The following is a 27,444-nucleotide window of genomic DNA, read 5'->3' as shown; positions in this document are numbered from 1 at the left end:
CTAGGTCCCCCCTGGCTTAACCACCATAATCCGCTGATTGACAAGTCTTTGGGCTCTTGGGGTGGAGCACTCACTGTCACTCAGTATGCCTCGGGTCTGCACTACTGCAAATACATTCATTCAAGAAACCACTTGCTACCCCAGAACCCCTTGACCGCTATAAAGTGGTCTCAGTGTATCACGATTTAGCCACTGTTTTCAGTAAAGAATTGGCCCACGCCTGGACCCCCCCACCGCCCTTACGACTGTGTCATAGACCTCCTCCCAGGGGCCACCCTACCCACCAGCAATTGTTCCATCCGTCTCTACCTGAAAGAGAGGCCATGGAAGTCTACATTTCAGACTCAGATTTCTGCTGAGGCTCCTGAAGAACAAGCTGTATGTTAAACCAGATAAATGTAAGTTCCATGTCTCCTCTGTGAACTTCCTGGGCTACATAATTGCCCAAGGTCATCTCATGCCTGACCCAATTAAGATACCCAGCATCCACAAGAGGAGCTCCAACGGTTCCTGGGCTTCGCCAATTTTTACTGCCATTTCATCCGTGACTACAGTAATGTAGCAGTCCCCTTGACTCGACTTACCTCCACCAAGGCCCCTTTCTGTTGGACCCAGGATGGCGGCAGGGCTTTCATCAAGCTTTAGCCGATTGTTTGTTCTCCTGATAGCTTGTTCTCACTCAAGTTCTTCAATGGGGTCATTCCTCCAAATTAACTTGTCATCTTGGAGTTCATATAACCCTAAATTTCCTCTGTCAGTGTTTCTGGTGGCCCAGCACAACCCAGGATACCAGAACGTTTGTGGCAGCTTCCTCTGTCTGTGCCTGAGGAAAAGCCTCCCATGGGCCATCTGCTGGTCTGCTGTGCCCCCTTTGCATTCCTAGCCGTCCTTGGTCTCATATAGCTGTAGATTTTGTTTCGGGGCTACCTCAATACTGTTGTTATCACTATTATTGATCGCTTCTCCAAGTTTGTCCATTATGTCCCCCTTTCCAAGTTACCTTCAGCCCTTGAAACCTCCAACATTCTCGTTAGCCATGTATTCAAGCTTTACGGAATCTTTCAATATACTGTTGCAGATCGTGGTTGAGAAGTTTCCTCCCAAATCTGGAGGGAGATTTGTAAGGCTGTGGGAGCAGCAGCCAACCTTTCCTTGGGTTTCCAACGGCCAAACGGAACGTGCCAAGCAGGATTTGGAGGCTACCTCCCCTGGGTAGAATATGCCCATAACTCCCTCACCAGCTCAGCGACAGATATGTCACCCTTCATGGGGTGTTATGGTTTCCAACCACCTCCCTTGTTCCCTAACCACAAGGTGGAAATGGCGGTCCCTGCGGTTAGGGATCATCTCCACAGAATTCGGGTGGTATGGGAAACCGTCAGGGGGGCCTTGAATCGCTCAGCGGAAAGGAAAAAGCGGCTGGCTGACCGTCACCGATCCCCTGCCCCCAAGTATCAGGTAGGACAGATGGTGTGGCTGTCGTCCTGGGACCTTCCCTTGCAATCAGTCACGTAAGCTCACCCCCTTGTTTGTGGGGATCATCGACCCTTCCTCTGTCCGTTTGAACCTACCGGCTTCCATGAACGTCCACCCCACCTTCCATGTTTCCCTCCTCCAGCGCCCTCAACTCTCCGGCCCCTTCACCCAGCCTAGTTCCACGTTGTCTTTTCAAGTCCCTCCTCTCCTCAATTGATCCAAGGACCCCCCCTCGGCACTCGCCATCAGCTTTCCTGCCTCGCCCAACAACTCACCCACTTGCTGCTTGCTTCGCGACGCTCTTTGAATCTGTTCACCTGACCACTTGTGATACATTAAACAAATCTTCCAGTCTAACCATAAGTCTTGTCTTCGCTTTTTGGATCCACGTCTAGAGGCATAAAGACAGTTGCAACAATAGAATCTTTAATTCTCTTGTTTTATGGGTCACTTTTACAGTAAACTTCAAATAGGAGTGACAAATAAACACCTTGAAGCAGGCACGCTTTGCCTCTTATTTGGAGAATCGTGCGAGTCTTTTCATATCTTTAAAGTGATCTTAAAGGATACTCTCCCATTTGTTGACAGCAAGAGAGTGAGAACAGGTGATAAAGGAAGACCTTGAAAATAATATTTTAAGTTTGAAATGTGTTTTAATAAGTTCAAATATGTTAAAAGCGAAGGAGGGGTAAAACTACCAAAAAAAACATACATACTGTATTGTCTCTCACTATCATGGATTTCCACTTAGCAGGGGAGGGTCTAGAACATATACACGCGATAAACGGGGGTTCACTGAAGCATGTTGTAAATATGTACGATGTTACTACCCAGAGTATGAATCCCACAGTATGACTGTGCTTTTCTCGTTCTGGTCCGCCGTCGCGATCCAGCGTCGGTCCTCGCTGACACACATGCACGAAATGGGGGAGCAGTGACCCTGAAAAGTATCATATCAACTTGGAATTTTATGTGGTAAATATTATTTTGACATGCGTCTTTCTATTTTTACCTGGAGTATGTGCTGGGAGTTGGTGGTGTGGTTGTAAACGATCGCGACGTGAGCTCCGGCATACAGGAACACCAGCTGACTGTGGTCTTGCAGAACGTACACCGGAAGAGAGGAATTCACCCCAGAGACCCAATCAAGTGACTGGATAGATGGATGGAGCGCACACTTGGGGATATATTAAATACATTTCACTCTTCATATAGTGGTACCTTGACTTCTGAGTTTGAACTATTCTGTGATCAAGCTCCTAACTTATTTTATATATCAAATCGATGTTACCCATTCAAATGAACTGAAATGGCATTAATCTGTTCCAGGCCCCCATAAAACACCACTGTTTTTTAATTTCACATTTTTAAACATGGAAAAGAGGACTGTATCATATAAAACATAATAAAATACAATAAAAGAATGGAAGGAAATAAACTGGTATGTGGTTGGCTGGTTAGTCAACGTGTGAGCATCAGGGCAAGTGTTGTGGCCTACACCAGCTCCTTGTGAGTTAATTTGTGTGTTTGACAGTTTGCATCGACGACTGTGGCTCTCCTTGCCCACATGAGAGGGCATTATAGTAGTTTAATTGCTCCACTTTTTTTTCCCACTTCACGCCAGCGCTGGTGTATCCGAAGCTCGCTCGTACCTCAAATTTTGGCTTGCAACACAAAGCAAAAAAAATAAGCAAGTGATGCTCGTAACTTGAAACAATTCAAAGTTGGGGTACTCGCAAGTCAAGGTACCACTTACATTTACTTACCAATGCATGCATTCTACTGTGCGTGGTCTCCTGTGCGAAAAGGGTTTCTCTGGTGGCAGTGTAGACTTGAGACTCCCTGCTTAGCCTTAGTTTGTCAGTGTCGCTCGGATAACTTTTTGGGGTGGGCTCGGGACCCTGTGCTTCAGCCATTGTGCCTGCCAGACACCATTAATTAAAAGCTTTCGAGTCACTGGAGGATAAAAAAAACAAAAAAAAAACTACTACTGGGTTGTTGCCCTTGCAACTCTGTCAGTAGACTGGCCTGTTTCCTGCTATCTCTTCTACACGCTTGGTGCAATTTGTAAGGAGGGACAAACTGAACACTCATTGAGTGACTGGGGTTTGTGAAGCTGGGTAGTAGTAATGTTTTTCACTCCTTTGCAGATTCGTCACGTGATGGTGGTACAGTAGTTTGATGAAGCGTTCTAATTTGGGGCGAGACAGTAGTTCTGAAAGTGTGGTACAGGTAAAAAGTTTGAGAACCACTGGTGTAGACTGTTCAAAAAGTCAAGTAAATATTGAATGTATTCTCCAAAAATATGTAGGGTAGTAAACGGATTTAGGTTGGCGAACGTTGTTGGGTAAGAAGCATGTTTTTCTCAAAAAGTTCGAAATAATCCTTGTTCTTTGATGTAATACATTTCCGTAAATGAATATGTTCTTGCAACCCAACATTTGGCGTATATTTTATGCAAATCAACACATCAATTACACTAGATAAAAACGTACTGTTATATTTATCCTTCTGAGGGCTCCCAAGCTTGTATAGCAATTTATTGCTGACAACTGTAACTGGTCTAAATCACCTGGTTACCGCATTACAGCTCCGACGCATAAAGATGACCGCCCTCGTCGTTATAAAGGCTCAAGTAATCGTTGACTTGAGAGGTTTCTTGAGAGAGCAATATTATATCCTCCATAATAACATTTCAGTGCCGAGCTCTGAAACTCTAACTGTTTTTGACTCATCGTTGCCTGGCAACTGTCTCGCCATACACTTTACACAGTGTTGAATCATTTCAAACTAAAGGTGTAGGAGGTTCAAACTTGAATCTAAATGGCCCAAATCACCTTTAACCGTAATTTAACAAGATTAACATATATTATATATTTTTTGACCACGAGGATTTGGGAAATCAAAATGGAGTCATTGGTAATAGTGTTGCTATAAGACTTTATTCTGAAACTCATAATTCGGTCATGACCGGCGTAGTGTGCCTTTGTGACTTCCGGCCGATCTCTCCTTAAAAAACAAACATGAAAAAAATATTAGCATTATTCATTATTCTCATCATAACTTATTTTCTTCAATATTAATCACTTTATTTAATTAACAAGACTATTTTTTTTTAATTATATTGTCATTTACAACTTAAAATGTTCACAAATAAATGCCACTTCCTTCGATATTATGCCTTTATTCTCATTCTCTTACGACAGCGACTATTTCTTTTTTTTTTTCTTGATTGTTTGCATTAAAGGAGCTTGTGTTTTGCAGCTCCTGTTTCTTTCTTGGCTGCTTCTCGTCAACACCGCTGCAAGATGGCGTCCGTGCGGCCTCATGTACACAGATAGGGATGTGGGTATGACACATACATTTTGATCTTCGTGCCCACGGTAACGCTAAGCTCGGGAGGTCGAAGTCGTCAGCTGACTCCATGCGTCTGGAAAGTAAGAATCCATAAAATCAAGGATCATAACATTGCGGTTCTCCAGGAATCGTTCAAATTTTAAAATTTCGGTTCCCAGTTTTGATGCCTAAAGTCAGTCGACCCCGAAGAAGAATGTTGCGAAAACCAACGAAAGAACGCTCACGAAGACTTGTTTGTGCCCACCGTCGGCAGAGAACAAACGTGTGTCTTAACTTTAACCTTAAATTAATGACCACCTCAGTGCAACACTAGGAATAAGATTACCGTATTTTCACGACCACAAGGCGCACTTAAAAGTCTTCAATTTTCTCCAAAATGGACGGGGCGCCTTATAATGCCTTATGTGTGCATCGAGTTCCAAACTATGTAAATGTTGTTGTGTGACTTTAATGAGCGCTCCGCTTGACTGACTGGGAGCATTTCCTGCCGACACGCTGCTTATATAGAGGAAGGCGGACGTGACTGAGGACAGCATGCAGACGTTAAAGGGGGAAGGGTGCGTGTGACAGAGGAGGCTAAAGGCACGCTCCCAGTAGGTATATAGTTCCGGTATGTGCATCGGTTTGGCTAAGGACCCCGAAAGGACAGGGATAAAAATGACAAACCAGACAATTATGCAGGTGAGGGATTGAAATGGTACCAGTCACACCCCTAAAACCTAATTTCCATCCTTCTATGACACCAGGATGTACCCCAACTGGGATTACGGGGTCCACGGATAGTTTAGGTTGAACTAACTTTCGAATGGAGGGTCAATTATAGTCTTTTTTTTAAACTTAAGTAAATGAGCTGGATCAGCAATTCTACGTTTACCAGTGTCCTTTTGTGTGCGTGTGGGGGAGGGGGGGGGGGGTGTATCTGTACTAATTTAAGTACAAAGTGGGAATATAAATATCTATCTTTGTCTATCCTTGAATTTATGTTTTTGGACTGTTTTGGTTTTCTTTTCAAAGGGTAAGCTTGGAACATTTCATCTCATTTGTGAGTGAGGAGATGTTTCACACACAGTTCCTTTTTGTGAATTGTATTACATTTTCATTGTTATTATTTGAAACTTGAGCCCTTGCTAAATTATGTTTATTAAAGTACCTTTTTCTGAGCATGGAAAAATATCCCTTCCATTTCTTTTAAGAGTAATAAATGCAGTGTAACTGTATATTATTCCGACTCTGTGAAAAAAAACTTGTATTTAATGCAATTCATGTGTGGCTTTCTTCTTCTCGTCTTTTATCTGATGAAGTTGTTATCTGCATGTGTGCACCACACTGCCCCTAAGAGGCAAGGTTGCGCACAGCAGGAACAGCAATCTTATGAGCACTCAACCAGGCACACAACAGGGACTAATTACAGTGCAGGTCGGCAGTACGGCAAGCAGTATTGCTTTATTTCCCCCCTTTTTTCCTCTTTGTATTTATATTTGGGATACGGATAAAAGGTACAACTCAGATTGTTTCGCTCTTTTTTCCGCAGATGTCCAGCGGCTGGTCCGTCACTGAGAAGAACCCACGCCACCTCATGTCAAAGAGGAAGCGGATGATCCACTTCTCCCCCTCAGTAAGGAAGAAGAGGAGAAGGCCGATGTCACTAAAATGCTGCCAACTGTCGTCGTCGTGAAGAGCGAAGACGATGAAGACAAACGGCCAGAGTAGTTGCAGTTTCATCGTCACAGTCCAAGTGGAGACCTGTATGGAGGACCGCCACTTGTGAAGAAGGAAGAGAAGGCTCCGCACCCCTTGCAAGTTAAGGAAGAGCAGGAGCCACAGCCCCTCTACATGAAGAAGAATGAGGAGGACACTGACATCAGCAAATTGCCACTGATTGGTATCTCTGTGGAGAGTGAAGGCAAAGACAATCCACCCGTGTGGTCACAGCTTCGTCATCACAGTCCAAGTTGAGACCACTCTGTAGGACCACCGCTAGACAACCTCTTAGCTCCACTGTCAGACAGTGACAACACCGAAAAACGAGGTGACGACAAACAGTTGAAAGCTCTGAAAAGGAGACAAGTCTTGTCAACAAGGAAACGCCACAAACGTACAAAAAAACATTTGACCTGCTCAGTTTGTGGTAAAGGTTTTGCTATAAAAACAACATATGATGACACACTTGAGAACACACGCACAGGAGAAAACCCCTTTAGTTGCTCAATTTGTGGCAACCCCTCTCAAAAGGCACATGTGGAACCACACATGAGAATACATGCAGGAGAAAAAAAAAACCTTTCATTGCTCTGTTTGTGGCGAGTGTGAAAGGAGAGGCTGACATCACACTTGAGAACACACACAGGGGAATATCCCTTTAGTTGTTCTGTTTGTGATCAAACATTCTCTAATAAGTCACATTTGGTAACACGCATGCGAATACACACACTGGAGAAAAATACTTTTAGTTGTCCAGTTTTTGGGAAACGCTATGCTCATCCGTCCAGTTCGACTACGCACGTGTGGGAGCGCAACAAAGAGAGAATAAATCCAGTCATCCCCCAGAATACAATTTCATCTGCAGTAACTAACAATGAAATACTGTATACCTTTACAGGACAGTCATGTGTATTTCGGAGGTAAAATAGCGCTCCATAATATTGTACTTCATAAAAACTTACAGTATTAACAAATAAATAGAATTACAAAGAGCGAAACACTTTTTGTCATACTGCATCAATTAATACGGATATACTGTTTATTGTGACATGATTGTGAATCCCAGTGAGTTCTAGGCGGTCCTTGCCTCTTTGCGGCAGCCAGTCACATTGCAGCGGGGCGTGTCCTACCTAGAACTCAAGTGGGAATCATAATAATGCCCCTTGCCCAACTCGGCACAAATATTTGTCGTTCTCTTTAGAGCATACTGTAAATGACTGGGTACTTTTTTGTCTGTCTACATATTGTTACTGAATCATTTGTGTTCAATCTGTTGGTTAAAGGGTTAAAGCACCGCAACATGGATGCTAATTAGTGATGACTAATGACTTTCTTACATTAAAACTCTTTTCTAAAAAAAATAAGACATTCTGGCTTCGAAATTAATCGTTTTAATATCATACTATAACATTATTTAACAATGCAATTTTTGTGATATTAAAATTATTTTCTTGAAACTTTGTGTTCCTTATATTACGACTCTTGCAATTGCAATATTCTTCTTTCCCCTTTTCTTAATTGTTTGCAATGAAGACGTCATTTTGCAGCTCGTTTTTCTTTGTCGGTTTTCACTCATCAATACCGCCACAAGATGGCGAGAGTGTGGCGTCGTGGATAATGCTTGAGCCGCTGTTAAGCTACCACCGACGAAGAACAGGCGGAAGCCGTCGTCGACTCCGGAAAGTGAGACAAAGCTCGAGGGGGGGAATTGGTGAAATCGACCAAAAAGACAACATGAAAATGTCAAAAAAGCAACTTTGTCGAGCCACAGAGGAAAAGGAGCGTCAATGGCCACAACGGGAAACAGTTTCCTCCACTCAAATTGACCAAGGTGCGTTTACTATTCATTGGTTTAATGTGTTTAAAAATGTTAATATGATGTTTTCACGGGCACGTAAATTACTCTGCGACGAAGCAAGTGGTGCGAAGTAACAAAGTAGAAATACTTATTGTTTTCTTTAGCTGGAAGAGAGGCCTTTGTCAAGGTGGGGGGAATTATGAACAGTTCCACATAGCAATCACAGTTAGCACAAAACCTTTAGTATTCTGCTTCAATGCAAAAATAAAACAAAACAAAAAATGTTAGGAAAAGCCTCCTAGAAGAGCCGTTAAGTAGGGTTAGTCAGAGGAACTTTAAATGGTGGAAAGTACATGCTGACTCCTATTTAACATGACTTCGATTGTGATTGGTTAGTCCACATCCCCAGCTATAAGAGGTTGTGCACACTTGTGCAACCTCAATATCTCACAAGCTTATCTGTACTCACTCTCTCCATAACGTTCTACAGTTACTCTATTCGATTTACTCAACTAATTTGTGGGGATACATTTTACTTGTGAGAGTAGTTTTAATGCAACGTACTTTTTACTTTGTTACTTGAGTATTTTTGTGAAGAATAAACACTACTTTTACTTTATGTCGAGCTACACTCCGTTCGTTACTTTTACTTTTATTAATCTATTATTGCTTGGGCGATCATATGTTTTGTTTTATTAAAGAGACTTCCGGCTTGGGCGCTGTCACATGACTCTGTTTCACCAATCCAGTGAAACTACTACTGACGTTTAAATCTGTTTGACCAATCAAACGGAGCCTGGCAGTCACATCACCGTACACGAAGTCTCCGCGGCCACACACACAAGCAAAGTTTTCAAAGTGACACATTCTCGTGAAACCTGGTTAAAAACAAAAAAGAACATCGACATAATCTGGTGAGCCTGTTGTGCTGTTTCATTAATGTGTGTAAGTCAATTTAAGACAATTTCTTGTGGCAGAATTCACCTTAATTTATGTTATATTATACTTATTAAATGTATTATTGTTTCGGTTAAAGTGATATTGTTGGGAAATATCTGAATTTGTACATTCCCATTTTATATTTTTTGCCCAGTTGTCGTCATAATTTGATAAGGAAAATAAAAGAGTTGCCAGGTTTTTTTTCCCACTGAACACTTACTCTTCCCCAAGTAATTATTTGGAGAGCTACTTTTTACTTGTCATATTATTCTAATGTAACAGTACTCTTACTTTTCTTGTTTCTTGGCTACACTGCCCTCCTCTGATTATAGGTCACATAATTGGTGGGAAACGTCTTGAAATGAATTATCTTGATTTAATTGTTTATATCACAAATAACCTGGCATTTGAAGAGGGATGTGGTGACTTTTTATATTCAGTCTATGAAATGGAAAAAATAGTGACAGCAACGACATGGCGGAACAAGAATGATTCGTGGTGAATGCGTTGTGTCTTGTGTCATCTTAAAATTCACAAGCTTCTTCTCAAACTTTTTACACCATCTACCACCTCAAAAAAGCCACGTACCACGAGTCAGGTACTCGTACCACACTTTGAGAACCACTGAAGTAGAGAAAGTGTGAAAGCATGACATTTTGTGATATTTTTGCAATGGGATAATTTGATGAACCGTAACGGTCCTAATGTTACCAAAGATGCCAAAGTGAAGGTGGTGCGTCCCAGCAGGACCCCATTCAAATCCATCCAGTAAGTGGTTGAAGAATTTTCAGTATGGTGCCATTAACAATAAACTGTACTTCACAAAAAGTACTTTCCGTTTTGATTTTTTTTCAGTTTACCACTCCAACACACGATGACATATGGTAAAATCTTAATATAACTGACTTGTCTGGGCCACACTGAGTTGGTGGTGCTCGTCTCCTGCAGATGTCCAGCAGCCGATTGGTCGTCAGCAGGAGCATCGGCAGACCTCCCACGTTAAAGAGGAAGAGGAGGATCCACAGCTGTCCCATGTTAATGAGGAAGAGCAGAATCCAGAGGCCCAGCACGTCAAAGAGGAGGAGCCAGAACACCCCCATGTGAAAGAGGAAGAGGAGGATCCAGAGACCCTCTACATTAAGGAAGAAAAGAAGGAGACTGACGTCAGCAAATTGCCACTGACTGGTGTCTCTGTGGAAAGTAAAGACAAAGACAAATCACCTGAGTGGTCACAGCTGCGTCATCGCAGTCCAAGGGGCGCCCACTGTGGAGGACCACCCCCAGACCACCTCTTAGCTCCACTGTCAGACAGTGATGACATGGAAGGACCTTTGAGGGGTGAGGCAGACTGTGAAGGTGACGACAAACCGTGGAAATGCTCTGAAAGGGAAAGGACTCTGGCCATCAAGGAAACTTCACAAATGCGTCCAAAACTTTTTACCTGCTCAGTTTGTGGTAAAAGTTTTGCTAAAAAACAACATATGATGACACACATGAGAACACACACAGGCGAAAAACCCTTCAGTTGCTCAACTTGTGGTAAAACCTTCTCTCAAAAGCCACATTTGGAATCACACATGAGAACACACACAGGCGAAAAACCCTTTACTTGCTCATTTTGCAGTAAAACATTCTCACAAAAAGAAAATATGGAATCACACATGAGAATCCACACAGGAGAAAAACCATATACCTGCTCAACTTGTGGTAAAACATTCTCTCAAAAGCCATATCTGGTATCACACATAAGAACACATACAGGAGAAAAACCCTTTCCTTGCCCATTTTGTGGTAAAACATTCTCTCGAAAGGAACATGTGAAATCCCACATGAAAATGCACACGGGAGAAAAACCCTTTAGTTGCTCATTGTGCGATAAAACATTCTCTCATAAGTCAAATCTTGTAGCACACATGAGAAGACACACAGGAAAAAACGCCTTGAGGTGTTCAGTTTGCCATAAAACATTCTCTCGAAAGGAACATGTGGAATCACACATGAGAACTCACACGGGAGATAAACCCTTTCGTTGCTTTGAGTGTGGTGAAAGCTATGCTCTTAGGGCCAATTTGACTGCACACATACAAACACACAACCAGGAGAAAATCAATGTTTTACAGGAGTGATCAGACAGGCGAAATTCAGTGAGGGGCCAGCTTGAGTCTGAGTCCCGCTATGTCTGAATGACCAACATCTTCGCACTAGACTTTCATCTTTTTCAATGTCCAAAAATTGGTTACATTCTCTTTACCAACAATTTTCAAAGTCCTTTGGTTTCAAAAATTCCAGAAAGTCCAGAAGGAAAAAAATACACAGTGCGACATCCCTTTTGTAAAGTCCCCTTTTGTGTTGATTTTTGTGTTCCATTTGTGTCTGTCAGTCTGTGCAGTCTCCATCAAATTGCTAAGTGGGCATTTTTAACCGTGTCCTCCATTTAACCCAGTTTGTGACACCTGTTGTGATAACAACCTCTATGCTCACATGAGAAGTACAAATATTTAAGGGCCTATCTCACTGGCCTGGAGACTAGTTAGCGTTCTGATGGTGCATCAAGTCTCCACTCCGTCTCCATGACGTCTCCTGGAGACTAGCCGAGTTGCCAAGGAGTCTGAAACGGAACATGTTCAATTTCATTGGAGACCTTTTGGCAACTCCTCTATATGCTCACTGTAGAGCAAAACGTTCACATAGCTTAATGTCACAAAACTGCAATCAGTCATCACCAAAATCTATGTGGACATCTGTAGTTATGTCGTCAACTTAGGGGCATCGCTAGACAGCCCCCGAAAAAAATCCTTGTTGGCTGGGGGGTGGGTCATTTTCCAACCATGAAAAGCACTATACTGTAGCTGCTATATTTATATTTTATGGACATACCACATGTTCCTATATGCTTATTTATAGAAAAAGCCCAACATCACTTATGTCCTATAAACTGTGAGCAATCGTCATCAAAATCTATGTGAACATCTATATCTGTGTCCACTTCAACCTCTGGAAATATCGGAACGATCGCCACAACATTTTGGATTATATGGACGTTAAAGCGTTTTCCTCATTACGGAGGATTGTCCAGTGGATGAGCATGGACGCTGATGAAAGCATACTGTACTAATAACTTACTAGTGACGTGTGTCGTATGACGTATGGGTGCAATAATGGAGAAATAAATTAAGAAATAAAAGGTACAACAGGCTGCTGACTCAGTGCCTCATCTTTTTTTCCATCCATCCATTCTTTGGACAGCTCATCCTTACTTTGAGTCTGCGGATGGGTTGGTGCCCGTCTCAGCTGATTTTGGGTGAGAGGCGGGGTACACACTTAACCAGTTGCCAGCCAATTGCAGGGCACAAAATACACAAACAACCATTCACACCTATGGACAACTTGGTCTTCAATCTTCAGGTAGCCTACCATGCATGTTTTTGGGAATGTGAGCGCAAATAGGCCGACCCGAAGAAACCGAGGTAGGCATGTGGAGAACACATGACCTCTTAACTATGAGGTGTATGTGCTAACCAGTTGGCCACTGAGCCACCATGACCTTTTTTACCCAATAAAAAATCATTTTATTGTAATTTACAATTTTGAAGTACACTCCTCAATGTTATTATCAAAAAAGCCAATTTTTTTCCAGAGACTGCTTGTATTTTTCTTGAAAAATATTTTATCAATGAGTATCACTTTCCTTTTAATATCATACCAATATTCTCATTCTGTTACAACTCTAAATTGTAAAATTTTCTTGATCATTATATAGTGATTGTTCATAATAAAAGTGCTTCATATTTGAAGCTCCGTTTTTCTGTCGACTGTCTCTCATCAACACGCCTGCAAGAGTACGGTTTTGCATAATTGCGATTGAAATAAAAGATTTTGATTTTTTATTTTTTTTTAAACACGGCCGCAGACAGCAGTTGTGTGATGTCATAGATGCGTTCGCCCCTGTGCAGCCACCACCGAAGAAGAAAAGGCGGAAGTTGGCTTCGCTATAGCGAGGCAGCGGAAGTTACGTGGAGAAAGGTGACATTTCTCGTACATACAACGTGAAAATGCCCCAAAAGAAACGTTGTCGAGCAAGGCAGGACAACGAACGACAACGGGAAAGGGTTTCGTCTACTCAAATTGTGCAAGGTGCGTTCACTCGCCTTCTACTTGCTCATCGAACGCATTTTCGCGGGGAAAACGTGTAGGAGAGTTCGCCGTTTCGTCGCCAAATGGTCACGTGATGTGTTGGTTGGCAAAACATCATGTTTCAATTACGGCCGACTTAGATTCGTTGATTAGTAATGGGAGTGTCGTGTTACGTTACCGGCTGTACAAACAAATGATTATGTTTTGCAGTCTAATGTCTACGGTGGCCGAGACAGGTCACAACAGTTGCAAACACAACGACATGCAAAACTGATTTCAAAACCAGTTATCCCTCAATTTGTTGTGTAATGGTAATAATGTTTTGGTGATGATTAAACATTTATATGGTTCCACTGTTCTAACAGCCCTGTGAGGGAAATCATAACTACAATGCGGCCCGAGGCAAAAAAGAGTTTGACACCCCTGATCTAGGACTTCTTTTGGTGTTAAGGTAGCTGACCCATGTGCTTGGTCAGTTTTGGTTCTTTTACTTCTACTCAGCTGGGACTCCCTTTTCACAATACAGTAATAATAAGATAAGAATAACTTGGATATGAACACCTCACCCTATCTGGGGTTTAGGTTTTCAATTCTTTATATTAGTAGTTTAAACTTGAATTGTACCTCAAATTATGATCCCAAACTCTTTAAACTCATTTCAAACTCATCTTACAACATTACCCTTAAAAATAAACGGCTTATAGATTATTTGATTTTGGAAAAAGTGCTCCGGAAGTGCAAGGACGCTGGGCGTGGATGTTTTCGCTTTGCAACCTGTAAAAATACCAAATTAAGCTGTGACATAATGAAGTGAACTTCGATGTCCACTTTATTAAAAAAAACCCATACAGTATATTAATTAGGGAACAAGTGAATGATTCCCAACACAGCCATATTTTGGAATACAGATAATAGTACAACTCAGAAGTCAATCATATTGTGTTTGGTTCAAATGTGTGTCGCTGGTGTCCTGCAGAGATCCAGGAGCTGATCAGTCACCGAGAAGAAACCATGCCCCCTCATGTAAAGAATGAAGCAGAGGATCCACTGCCCCCCCACGTTAAGGAGGAAGAGGAGGAAGGCGGTGTCAATAAGTTGGCACTGACTGTCGATGTCGTGAAGAACGAAGATGACGAAGACGACCCGGCCGAGTGGTCACACCTTCATCGTCATCACTTTCCAAGTGGATACCACTGTGGCGGGCCACCACCGGACAACCTCTTAACTCCACTGTCCGATAGTGACGATACAGATGAACCTTTGAGGAGCAGTGCCGACTGTGGAGGTAACGATGGTAAGGGACGTATCACCTACTCCGTTTGCAACAAAAACTATTTGTATAAGAATACAGTGGTACCTTGACTTAATTCGTTCTGCGACTGAGCTCCTAACCCAATTTACACTGAACCCCCATTTATTGCGAGGGATACGTTCCAGAATCAGCCGCAATTTTTTTGTTACCCCTCTTCCACACTTTGAACACAATGGAACATGTTACAGTACAACTTAACCACTGTTTACAAACATTGTAAATGTATTTGAACACTAATTACAAGGATAACGTATAGAAAATGCTGAACATATTGTAGTGTCTATTAGAGCTGTACTATAGTAATACACATCGTCGTTACAATATAACAGTATATCATTTAGATTGTAATTATTTTTTTTGTTTATGGACAATGTGTACATGTATTAATCAACATCAGAAGACATGATGCTTGCACTAGATTTACAACCCCAATTCCAATGAAGTTGGGACGTTGTGTTAAACATAAATAAAAACAGAAGACAATGATTTGCAAATCATGTTCAACCTATATTTAATTGAATACACTACAAAGAAATTTAATGTTCCAACTGATAAACTTTATTGTTTGTAGCAAATAATCATTAACTTAGAATTTTATGGCTGCAACACATTCCAAAAAAGATGGGACAGGTGGCAAAAAAGACTGAGAAAGTTGAGGAATGCTCATCAAACACCTGTTTGGAACATCCCACAGGTGAACAGGCTAATTGGGAACAGGTGGGTGCCATGATAGTCAACACGACTATGTTCTTCTTCGTCTCTTTCTTCATCTATCTACATCTCTTATCTAGGTACTCCTTATTAGGGTTGGGCATCGTTTGAATTTGATCGATTCCGGCTTCTTACTTCGATTCCGGTTCCAAACGATTCTCGATTCCGGTTCTTTTAGGTGGCTGGCATGGTTTCAATAAAGGGTGTCCAAACATTGAACATTCATTTTCTTAGCAGCCCGCAGCATAGACTAATAGGAACATTTGACTCGGGATTCTTTATAACCAGTATCAATATCAAACCTATGAACTAAATGTGTGTGACTTTTGCATGTTGAAATCATTCAAATTTGGGAGTTTAGCTTAACTTGTTAGAAGTTAACATAGACGCGTTTGTGAGCAATGCATTGCTCAGCAGAGATCAAGTGTGAGTGAAAAGTGCTGTGAATGAACTTTGCGCTGATAATAATCCAGATGGTCCTTTTCCTCTTTTGGCCCGGAGGAAACGACGTCCATGATTTCCAAAAGCAATTTGAAATGTGGACTCGTCAGACCACAGCACAATTTTCCACTTTGCGTCAGTCAATCTCAGATGAGCTTGGGGCCAGAGAAGCCGGCGGAATTTCTGGGTGTTGTTGATATATGGCTTTCGCTTTGCATGGTAGAGTTTTAACTTGGATTTGTAAATGTAGCAACAAACTGTGTTAACTGACAATGGTTTTATGAAGTGATCCTGAGCCCATGTGGCAATATCCTTTAGACAATGATGTCGGTTTTGAATGCAGCGCTGCCTGAGGGATCGAAGGTCACTTGTTGGGTTTCGGCCTTGCCACTTATACGTGCAGTGATTTCTCCAGGTTCACTGAATCTTTTGATGAGATTATAGTGGACCACAGATGATGAAGTCCCTAAATTCCTTGCATTTGTTCATTGACAATCGTTGTTCTGAAACAGTTGGATTATTTGTTCACGCAGTTGTTCACAAAGTGGTGAACCTCGCCCCATCCTTGCTTGTGCACAATTGAGCCTTTCGGGCATGATCCTTTTATACCCAATTATGACACACACATTTCCAGTTAACCTGCTCACCTGTGGAATGTTCTAAACAGGTGTTCCTCAACTTTCCCAGTCTCTTGTTGCCCCTGTCCCAGCTTTTTGGGAACGTACTGCAGGTATCAGATTTACAAGGAAAGAATAACATTAAATATCTTGTCTTTGTAGTGTATTCAATTGAATATCGGTTGAAAAGGATTTGCAAGTCATTGTATTCTGTTCTAATTTACGTTTTACACACCGCCCCAATTCTTTGGAATTGCGGTTTGTAGAATAACAATTTAATTGTGTGAGCTAAACTGTGTTTGTGTTGCTTGTCTCTTGCAGACATTCAGCAGCATGAAAGGGGCTTCAGTTTAGAGCAGGAGGATCCACAGCCCCTCCGCATGAAAGAAGAAGAGGAGGAGTTTGACGTCAGCAACTTCCCACTGACCATCGTCGTCGTGAAGAGTGAAGACGACGCAGTTGAACCACCTGAGTGGTCGCAGCTTCATCACCACAGTCCAAGTGGAGACCATTGTGGAAGGCAACCACCGGACAACATCTTAGCTCCACTGTCAGACAGTGAAGACATGGAGGAACCTTTTCGGAGCGATGCAGACTATGAATGTGACGACAAACAGTCAAAATGCTTTGAAAACAAGACAATGCCTCGCAACAAGGAAATTTCACAAACAAGTAGAAATCGTGTGACCTGCTCAATTTGTGGTAAAGGTTTTGCTAAACAATATTTAATTAGACATCTGAGAACACACACAGGAGAAAAACCCTATAGTTGCTCAATTTGTGGTAAAACCTTCTCTCAAAAGCCGCATCTGGACTCGCATATGAGAACACACACAGGAGAAAAACCATTTCCTTGCTCAGTATGCGGTACAACATTCTCTCGTAAGGAACATGTGGAATCACACATGACAATACACGGGAGAGAAAAACCCTTTACTTGCTCCACTTGTGGTAAAACCTTCTCTCAAAAGCCCTATCTGCTATCACACATGAAAACACACACAGGAGAAAAATCTTTCAGTTGCTCATTGTGTGGTAAAACATTCACTCATAAGTCACACGTGGTATCACACATGAAAACACACACTGGAGAAAAACCATTTCAGTGCACATTGTGTGGTAAAAGATTCGCTCACAAGTCACATGAGGTGAAACACATGAGAACACACACTGGAGAAAAACCCTTTTGTTGCTCAGTTTGTGGGAAGACATTCTCTCGAAAGGATTATATGAGCTCACACATGAGAGTGCACACAGGAGAAAAACCTTACGGTTGCTCATTGTGTGATAAAACATTCTCTCTTAAGTCACATTTAGTAACACACATGAGAATACACACAGGAGAAAAACCTTATAGTTGTTTAATTTGTGGTGAAAGCTATGCTCATAAGAACAGTTTGACTGTACACATGCGGACACACAACAAGGGGCGATAAATGTTTTACAGTCGTCCCACACAATACTGCAGCATCCGAAGCAGATCACTCTTTTTTTTTTATTGAATTTTTCTCAATGTGACGTTGTTGTATTCTGTGTACGTTTGATTCTTTGCTATAAAGACAATTTGGATTCTGACCGCTTGTTGCTTCTTTCTTCCGCTCCTGATGTTTGGTTTGTTACTGAGTTGTCTTCTCTTATAGTATGAAGCGGGCACGTGCAGACATAGCCACGAGGTGATGTTTGTGCACCTGCCTTTTTGTCCTGGATCAAAAAAGTGCCCTTTTTTTCTGCAGCCCAGTTTTCCTCTTCGTTCAATATTTGTTGAAAATAAAAATTACCCTCTGTGTCATCAATTCCACCCAAAGTGTTTTAATATCTGACTGGCATTTACTTGAGTACTTGGGAGACTTGTAGATGTATGCTCCTCCTCGTCGTCCTCTTGGCTCATGTATAATCTTGTCGTAATAGTGTATTCAATTGAATGTAGGTTGGAAACGATTTGCAAGTCAATGCCTTGGCTTTTTATTTACGTTTTACACAATGTACAAACTTCATTGAAATTGAGTTTTGGACTTCCTCCCTTAAATACCATCATTGTTCCCTTTCTTCCATCCATCCTTCCTACCTTCCTTTCATCATATCCTTAGTCCTTTCCCTCCATCCACCCATCCTATGTTCCTTCCTTGTGGTTTGTATATTCAATTGAGTTGTACAAGTTATAGATTAACTAGTAGTGGGGAAAATATTGGATTTTGAGTGTAAAATGATTGATATTGGTCTCAGTTTTGTACATCACAAACCTGCCATTTGAACACTGGTCTGTAGACTTCAATGTAGCTCCCCTTTACCTCCTTTGGTAATAGTTGTATAATTGACTGTTATGTTAAAAGAAATAAGTTGAATATATGCTACTGTTTTTTCTTAGATGTATGAATAAATGTGGCGATGTGACACAGTGGACGACTGGTAAGTACATCTGCCTCACAGTCCTGAGGACCTGGGTTCAAATCCGGCCTCACCTGTGTGGAGTTTGCACGTTCTCCCTGTGCCTGCGTGGGTTTTCTCTGGGTACTCCGGTTTCCTCCCACATCCCAAAAACATGCATGCTAGGTTAATTGAAGAATCTAAATTGCCCATAGGTGTGAATGTGAGTGTGAATAGTTACTTGTTTATATGTGCCCTGCAATTGGCTGGCAACCAGGTTCAGGGTGTACCCCGCCTTTCGCCTAGTCAGCTGGGATAGGCTTCAGCACGCCCGTGACCCTAGTGAGGATAAGCGGTATGGAAAATGAATGAATGAATGAATTTGGTGATTGGAGCCGTTTTTTGGGGGGGTGCTTGAGCACCTGCCCCTTCCTACATATCTACTTACATACAAAACCAAATTGGTTGTTGTTGTGGTTTAGTTAATATTAGATTTGATAATGAAGTGAAATGTAATCGAGGTGAATTTTGACCTCAACTGCAACTATAATACATTTGTTTAATATACACTGTTGAGTTATGTTAATCACAACAAAGTGCTGTCAGTGCTTAATCCAAGACATTGATTTGCAGTGGTTGTAAGAAGCATGATTATCCAAATATTTTACAATTAAGAGTTCATTTATACCCCATTGTTACATTTCTTAAATGTTGTTTTTTTTAAGAGGCTCAACCAGACTAAAGTAGTGCTGATTTGTTTTAAGCTACTTTTGTCATTTTATTGTAACTTATCTTAATGGCTACCTTTTCCAAGTACCTGACTCAACACTGCATTTTACATAGTGTTGCGTAGTTGAGCTAGCTGGAATCTGTGACACACACACATACAGTTTACATTTTACACAGCATTGCATTTTTATTAAATCAGTCCAGAAACATTGAAAATCCATTTCTTTATTAGTTTGTGAAATCTTGTGCTCGTGCACTACGTTCGTGCACTTCTCCCCGGGGCTCAGCACCCGCTGTCCATCAAACCTAGTGACACTCCTGTTATTGACAAAGAAGACAGGTGGTTTGAAAGAGGAGTGAGGGGCTATATACTGTATGTACAGGTGGAATGACCACCTACAAACAGAGGAGGAGGCTTACGAGACTCCACATATCTCCAACATAAAATGCTGTCCTGTGTCCCTTCCAAAGAGTCAATAATTCTGCCTCCACTAAATAACTAACAACATGGCCCATCCTTTTTACAACTGAATGGAAAATGAACGAGGGAATTTCCACCCAACAACTCTTATTGGCAGATAGTGGCATCTCCGCAAGGAATCTCAATGACTGATTCCAAAAGAATGATAGCCTTTGTGGTTTGGGGAATGCCTCCAATCGGAAGTCCGGATTCGAGGTCCTGAGATCTCGAGTCGGCTACTGCCCTTCCTTTATAAAGTATCTTACTGAAGTTCCCCAAAGCAATTACGTAATTGATTTTTTTCCCTCAATCCTCTTGTCTAAAGCTTAATTTTAATAAATATGATTTGACAATGGCATATGATATCCCAATAAAATCCACTGTGAAATATTTAGGCATACATATATCCAGAGATCCTACTGAAAGTAACATTTTGAATGTATGGAAGATAATTAAAAACAAAGCTTAACTCTGTTATTTAGAGATATTACTCTTACTTGTCATATTCTTCTAAGATGGAAAGCATTGCACAATGATCTACTAAGCATAATCAATTTCTATTCCTAATAAATCCATTAACATAATAAACCTGGTTAATTTGTATTATATTTCGAGAAGGAAAGTTGTAATAAGAGCTGAGTTGACCAAAGAATACAGCGATGCTGGCCTCCAAGCTATTGACTTTGAGTTTATAAATGGAACTGTGAAAGTCAATTGGTTAAAATATTCTTGAATAACAATAATCTCTGGGATCATATCCCTGAGGTGGAAAAGGGTTTTTGCTTGAATGTGATTTTAGTGTTCAAAGACACCCTGTCAAGTTATATCCGTTTCACCAGCAGGTCCTTTAGTAGTGATAACTGTAAAATTGTATAATTATAACATCACAAAATGCCAATTTGGCACAACAGATACATTATAGTGAAAAACAAATCGCTGTTTGACAAGGTCTGGATGGAGAAGGACATCTGGTCAGTGCTCCACTTAGTTGAAATTGATGGTTGTTTCCTGTCACAGAACACTTTTTGTCTGAGTTATAATTTGTAGGATAATCGTGAAACATTTAAACCCATCATGAAAGCCGTCCCCAAATCTGTTCTTGGTTGGATTAAAGGCATTTTAAGCGGCATTGCTCCGACTACCCCGTCTTTTGCTCCTTTGGGGTGGAAGCTATGACTTTACAGAGCTGCCAGCCTATACAAATTCACTTCCAGAACAATTTATCCAAATTTGTCTGAATTTCCATATTTTTTCCGTGCGAGTCATAGATTCCACTGACTTTATGCGACAACTATTTGGTATTCCTTCTGAGGAAAAAAACATTTTTTTGATTTAGAAGTGCAGCAACAAGCCACGGAACCCAACATTGCCAAAATGGTTTATTATTTCAGTTTAACAAGTAAAAACCTAATTAAAAATGTATTGATATTCCTCTTCTGAACTGGGAGAGACAGAGCTGCATATACATACAAGCCAATACAGGGAGGAAATATTTTTTCCTAATAAATTAAAAAAGCATTCATAAGTACACAATCATGTCTCATCTTTTGTAAACACTCCAATAGTTTTACCATAAACATAACGTCCTATTGGAATTGTGGATTTCGTCCCATAGCATGAAACATGCCTGTGAACTTTCTCATTCATCCATTTCATTAGAAGACGTTTTGCGTCTCATCTGAGCAGGTTTCATCAGTTCATGTAACAAGGCTTAATTAGCACTCACGAGCCTGGTTGGTGTGGAGAAACTTAACTATTTATGCTCCAAGTTGGAGACACGCCTCGCACCATGTATGGTGTCATTCGTTTTGAATATGATGTGAACCAATTGGATGGAAAGCTTCAAGTCTTCATAAGGCGTCTTCTGGCCATCACTAGGTCCCATGCCGATGTTGGACGATAAGGCCTGTATCTTCATGGACCTTGCTTTGTGCACTGGTGCACAGCCATGTTGGAACACGAAGGGGCCATCCCCAAACTGTTCCTACAAAGTTGGGAGCATGGAGTAGTACAAACTCTCTTCGGATGCTGAAGCATTCAGAGTTCCTTCACTGGTACTAATGAGCCAATATTTTGCTCATTATCAAAATTGTCTTTACAGCAAAGAATAAAACACATAAAAATGACTGTTGACAGTTGACTGCCACGTCAATTATACTGTGATCCTACCATACTGTATGTCATAATTGATGGAGTGGTACACGTTCTGCCAAAGCACACACTTTGTCAGCCAATAGTCTCATTTGCTACGAAGACACTTTGTTGCATTCGAAATAATGCTTCCATCCAATCTCTGTATTGTTAATCCTCACTAGGGTTGCAGGTGTGCTGGAGCCTATCCCAGCTGACTTTAGGCAAGAAGCATGAATGTACATGTATGCTTTTTACTGCTTTTGTACCCTTTATATGTGATGTTGACATTTTACCAATAGTATTTTTATTTATTCTCTTGGTGTTTTTTGCGCATGTGTGCAGTCAAATAGGACCTTTGACAAAAGCTTTGACCGCAAACTGAACAACTAAAGGCTTTTTCTCCCGTGTGTACTCTCACGTGTGATACCATGTTTGACTTTTGAGTGAATCCTTTTCCACAAAATGAGCAACGATAGGGTCTTTCTCCAGTGTGCGTTCTCATGTGTGATACCATGTGTGGCCTTTGAGTGAACCTTTTACCGCAAACTGAGCAACTAAAAGGTTTTTCTCCAGTGTGTATTCTTATGTGTGACAACAGATTTCGCCTTTGAGCGAAGGTTTTACCACAAGTTCCACAACTAAAGGGATTTTCTTCCTTGTGTCTCATCATGTGTGATACCACGTGTGCCTTAAGGAAGAATGTTTCATCACAAGGTAAGCAATCAAAGGGTTTTTCTCCTGTGTGCGTGCTCATGTGTCTCATCATATCGTGTATAGCAAAACATTGACCACAAACTGAGCAGGGAAGAAGTTCTTTAGATGTTTGTGAAGGTTCTTCGCTGCCAAATGTTGTCTCCTTTTCATAGCATTTCAACTGATTATCGTCACCTTCACAGTCTGCATCGCTCCTCAAAGCTTCTTCCGTGTCGTCACCGTGTGACAGTGGAACAAAGAGGTTTTCTGGTTGTGGCCCTCCACGGTGGTCTCCACTTGGACTGTGATGATGAAGCCGCGACCACTCGAGTGGTTTGTCTTTGTCTTCACTCTCCACAGAGACAGCAGTCAGTTGCAACTTGCTGATGTCAGCCTTCTCCTCCTTCTCCACCTTAATGTAGAGATGCTGTGAATGCTCCTCTTCCTCTTTAATGAGGAGGAGTTCTGGATGTTCCTCCTCCTCTTCTTTAATATGGCGAAGCTGCGGATCCTCCTGCTCCAAACCGAAGCTCCCCCTCTGCTGCTGGACATCTGCAGGAAACAAGCAACACAAAAACATTTGACGCCCAGGTCAATTATACTGTGATCCTATCATATGTCATCATTGATGGAGTGGTACACGTTCTGTCAAACTGGTGGCCTGCCAAAGCACACACTTTTGTCAGCCACTAGTCTCATTTGCTACAAAGCCACTTTTTTACATTCGAAATAATGCATCCATCCATTCTCTGTAATGCTTATCCTCACTAGGGTTGCAGGTGTGCTGGAGCCTATCCCAGCTGACTTTAGGCAAGAAGCGAGTCAAAATCTGAACTGGTCAGCAGCCAATCGCAGGGCACATATAGACAAAAAAACTTTCACACTCACATTCACACCTAGGTGGCTGTACTACCTTTTTTACAACGGGAATAGTAACTTGGGAGTTTCCATCCAACAACTGCTGTTGACGGCCAGTGGCCTCTTTGCAAGACATTTTAGCAACTGTGGATTAACATCCCAAAAGAATGATACAATTCGAGGTTTGGGGCGTGCACAGATGCCAACCCCGATCATCACCTCTTTTTGTCAGGAACGCTTTGCTTTTCTTAGGAACATTTGCGTCTTAGCCAGAACAAACCCAAACCATATATATCAGAATATACACATATATATGGGTGTCTATTTGATTTCGGGTACTTTTGATTTTTGTTTTCCCAAAAATAAAATGTCACAAAAACCTACTCCTAAAATTATTTTTACATTTTTTTTAAATGTGCAATTAAATGTTAGTCAACATAATCACAACCAGAGTTTGATTGAATAGGTTACGCGTGTAGATGCTAAACTGTAACTTGTACATTTTCTAAAGAAATTTGAGGTTTTCTTTATGTTTTGTAAAGGACAGTTCATTCAATATAAAGATTAGTTTTTAATGCACAGAAGGACCTTGACCTACAAGTTCCCCAACTTAACAGTTTTTCATGTTATGAACTGTCGCTTGGTTGATTTTTTTATTTATTTTTTTTCTGCTCTGTGTTGCGATGAAAATTGGATGTGCGCTTAAGTTTTACACACAGCTCCCCTTGAGTAAAATGAATAAAACAAAATGAGCAATTTGGGGACTGCAATTCACAGGGCATTGAAACGCTCGCAACTGGACTGTTGTGGGTTTTCGGAGAAAACGTCGGGTCAAACCAAGATAGCTGCAGCGACGAGGGTGTGTTTTGCTCACGAGTTCAAATGAACTCTGGAGCAGTATACGCTTCCGTGTATTTTTAGCGCATTTAATAGTCGAATACAACGTCGTGAATGTTAAGTCGACGTTTAGTGAACATACCTTGGTTGCGTATGACCATTTGAGTCTTGCCAACAGCTTCTAGTTGTCGTCGGTGTCGCTCGCTCTCCTCTCTCGCGCGACGAAGTTGCTCCTCGTACGATGATATCGTTTTCTCAAACAGTCCGAAGATTTCGTCGGCGGCCGCAATGAGTCGCTCCCTGAGCAACTCTTTCAACATTTTGATGTAAAAGCACACGAGGACACGCGTTGAACCTCGCGTTTGGTGCCCTCGTCGTCCAGGTAGCGATGCTTAACTTGCAGCTTGTTCTTCTTGGGTGACGGCAGGACACGCCATGCTGTAATATGATTGGCCGCTGCGTCCGCGCTCGCTGTAACATGATTGGCTGCTGCATCCGCCTTCGCTGAAATATGGTTGGCGGCTGCAATTGTTACTTACATCTTTTAAAAACACACTTTTGACTGGATTTTACGTGATGGCATCTTCTTCTTTGATATTTTTAATTATATTGATCTACTGATTTCTTGATTCATTTATTCACTTTTTGTTATGCTTATCACTAATTTTTATGGATTCATCATTTTAGGTCTTTGTGTTTTAAAATGTAACTTCCACATCAACCTTCTTGGTCTCGGTTGGGTTTGTTGGGTTCCTGCATGCTTCTCAATCGTTGTTGTTGTTCTTTTTATATGATTAGAACGTTGGTATTTTACGTTTTTTTGTCGCTACTTGCTCTGTCAAAGGACTTTGTAAACATGTTTTAAAGGTGCTATATAAATAAGGTTGTTGTTATTATTATTATTATTATTATTATTATTATTATTATTATCCATCCATTCATCCATCCATTTTCTGAGCTGCTTCTCCTCACTAGGGTCATACAAACAAACAACCATTCGCACTAACTGTCACACCTACGGGCAATTTAGAGTTATTATTATTATTATTATCATTATTATTATTATTATTACTTCCTGGGTGCAACAGCCAATCATATTCCAGCAGGGCGCATCTTGCCTCCATCCAAGATAAAAGGGCAAGTTAGAGTCATTGCTCGAGTTTCGACTCGACGTCTGACCTTTTAGATTACAAGTGCAATGGTACCTTGACTTAAAATAACATAGTATAAAACAATAGTGATATTTTAAGAACAAATATAAGAAAGTGTAAAGAAATAAACAGGTCACTGTAAATTATTGTGTACACTGTCGTATTCATGTCTTGGATGTGTACCTATGAGGTGTCGGAGTCGGGTTGGCCGGTTAGTCTGCATGTGAACGTCTGGTTGCGAGTTGTGGCCTACAGCAGCTCCTTGCGAGTGTTCTAATCTGTATTTGTGAGTTTGACTGTCTCGTTCTGTAAATGACTGAAAGTCTTAGAAGATGGGTGTGGAAACTCAACAATCTATGCTTCAAGTTGGAAGCCTGCCCCAAACCACGAATCGGATCACTCTTTTGGAATGCAAAACAGTTGTTATGATGCCTTGCAGAGAGGCCGCTCTCTGTTCACAAGAGTTGTTGGGTGGAAACTCCCTCATTAATATTCCATTCAACTGTAAAAGAATTGTAAAGCTGCCTCACAGCCAAAAGAAAGCACAGACAATAACGTCCTTTCGTCCATTCCAGCAATTCAATGATTTTGCCTCCAACAAATAATAATGAACAAAAAACACTGCCTCTTTTGGCTTTGAAGCAGCTCCACAACTTTTTGCAACTGAATGGAATATTAATGAGGGAGTTTCAACCCAACGACTCTTGTGGACAAAGCATCTTAATGACTATTGGATCCCAAAACAGTGATACCATTCGTGGTTTTGGGCATGGCTCCAACTTGGAGCACAAAAGCTTCTTCACAATTCAAAAAAACTTTTAAGATGGGAAATATGTAAGTCAAGGTCCTACTGTGCATTAAGAAAATCTTTATATTGAATGAACTATCCTTTACAAAACATTGAGAATACCTCACTGACTATTTAATTGCACTTTTAAGGCATTACCACGGCAAGGATACATTTAAAGATAACTGCATTGTCTAGGACCACTGGTTAGCTTGCCCGCCTCACAGTTCAGAGAGAGTGGCTTTCAATCATGCTCCAGCCTTCCTGTGTGGCGTTCTCATTCATGGCTATGATTTCCTCCCACATTCCAAAAACATGCATGGCGGGTTGATTGAAGACTCTAAATTGTCCATAGGTGTCAATATCTTTTGTCTATCTTTTGTCTGCGATTGGCTGGCGACCAGTTCAGATTTTGACTTGCTTCTTTTTTGTGTTGCTTGTTTCCTGCAGATGTCCAGCAGCAGAGGGGGAGCTTCGGTTTGGAGCAGGAGGATCCGCAGCTTCGCCATATTAAAGAAGAGGAGGAGGAACATCCAGAACTCCTCCTCATTAAAGAGGAAGAGGAGCATTCACAGCATCTCTACATTAAGGTGGAGAAGGAGGAGAAGGCTGACATCAGCAAGTTGCAACTGACTGCTGTCTCTGTGGAGAGTGAAGACAAAGACAAACCACTCGAGTGGTCGCGGCTTCATCATCACAGTCCAAGTGGAGACCACCGTGGAGGGCCACAACCAGAAAACCTCTTTGTTCCACTGTCACACGGTGACGACACGGAAGAAGCTTTGAGGAGCGATGCAGACTGTGAAGGTGACGATAATCAGTTGAAATGCTATGAAAAGGAGACAACATTTGGCAGCGAAGAACCTTCACAAACATCTAAAGAACTTCTTCCCTGCTCAGTTTGTGGTCAATGTTTTGCTATACACGATATGATGAGACACATGAG

The 27,444-nt window shown here is 41.4% G+C and overlaps 4 protein-coding genes across 6 annotated transcripts in view; 2 read left to right on the top strand and 2 right to left on the bottom strand.

Annotated features, from left to right (window-relative positions):
* cfap251 (cilia and flagella associated protein 251) overlaps positions 1–4,271 on the bottom strand; it is a 28,095-nt gene extending 23,824 nt beyond the window's left edge. The window contains exons 1-4 of one of the 2 annotated variants that reach the window (XM_061769040.1): positions 4,049–4,271; positions 3,243–3,432; positions 2,489–2,629; positions 2,307–2,416 (exon numbers count right to left, since the gene is read on the bottom strand). In XM_061769040.1, the coding sequence (XP_061625024.1) occupies positions 2,307–2,416; positions 2,489–2,629; positions 3,243–3,392 (401 nt within the window). In that variant the 5' untranslated portion in view covers positions 3,393–3,432; positions 4,049–4,271. The remainder of the gene's footprint in view (positions 1–2,306; positions 2,417–2,488; positions 2,630–3,242; positions 3,433–4,048) is intronic. The other variant, XM_061769039.1, reaches the window with a different exon arrangement.
* Positions 4,272–8,151: 3,880 nt separating this feature from the next.
* Positions 8,152–11,596, top strand: LOC133475765 (zinc finger protein OZF-like). The gene is made up of 2 exons (XM_061769156.1): positions 8,152–8,365; positions 10,220–11,596. Exons 1-2 carry the CDS (start codon positions 8,152–8,154, stop codon positions 11,395–11,397), a joined length of 1,392 nt encoding a protein of 463 aa, XP_061625140.1. The 3' UTR covers positions 11,398–11,596.
* Positions 8,246–18,061, top strand: LOC133475763 (zinc finger protein OZF-like). 2 transcript variants are annotated; one of them, XM_061769154.1, is made up of 4 exons: positions 8,246–8,365; positions 13,182–13,405; positions 14,382–14,690; positions 16,808–18,061. In XM_061769154.1, the coding sequence occupies exons 2-4, from the start codon at positions 13,324–13,326 to the stop codon at positions 17,920–17,922; spliced, it is 1,506 nt and encodes a 501-aa protein (XP_061625138.1). In that variant the 5' UTR covers positions 8,246–8,365; positions 13,182–13,323; the 3' UTR covers positions 17,923–18,061. The 2 variants fall into 2 exon arrangements, with proteins under 2 accessions (XP_061625138.1, XP_061625137.1); XM_061769153.1 differs by having other exon boundaries at positions 14,382–14,699.
* A 3,344-nt stretch (positions 18,062–21,405) lies between these two features.
* On the bottom strand, positions 21,406–25,161 carry LOC133475800 (zinc finger protein 32-like). Its single transcript, XM_061769232.1, has 2 exons — positions 24,703–25,161; positions 21,406–23,417 (listed from the first exon to the last, which is right to left on the bottom strand). Exons 1-2 carry the CDS (start codon positions 24,878–24,880, stop codon positions 22,477–22,479), a joined length of 1,119 nt encoding a protein of 372 aa, XP_061625216.1. The 5' UTR covers positions 24,881–25,161; the 3' UTR covers positions 21,406–22,476.
* Positions 25,162–27,444: the final 2,283 nt, after the last annotated feature.

Source organism: Phyllopteryx taeniolatus, chromosome 3 (genome assembly GCF_024500385.1).
Source record: "Phyllopteryx taeniolatus isolate TA_2022b chromosome 3, UOR_Ptae_1.2, whole genome shotgun sequence".
NCBI lineage: Eukaryota > Metazoa > Chordata > Actinopteri > Syngnathiformes > Syngnathidae > Phyllopteryx > Phyllopteryx taeniolatus.
The sequence above is the reverse complement of the archived record's forward strand: the minus strand, read 5'-3'. Positions and strand labels throughout refer to the sequence as shown.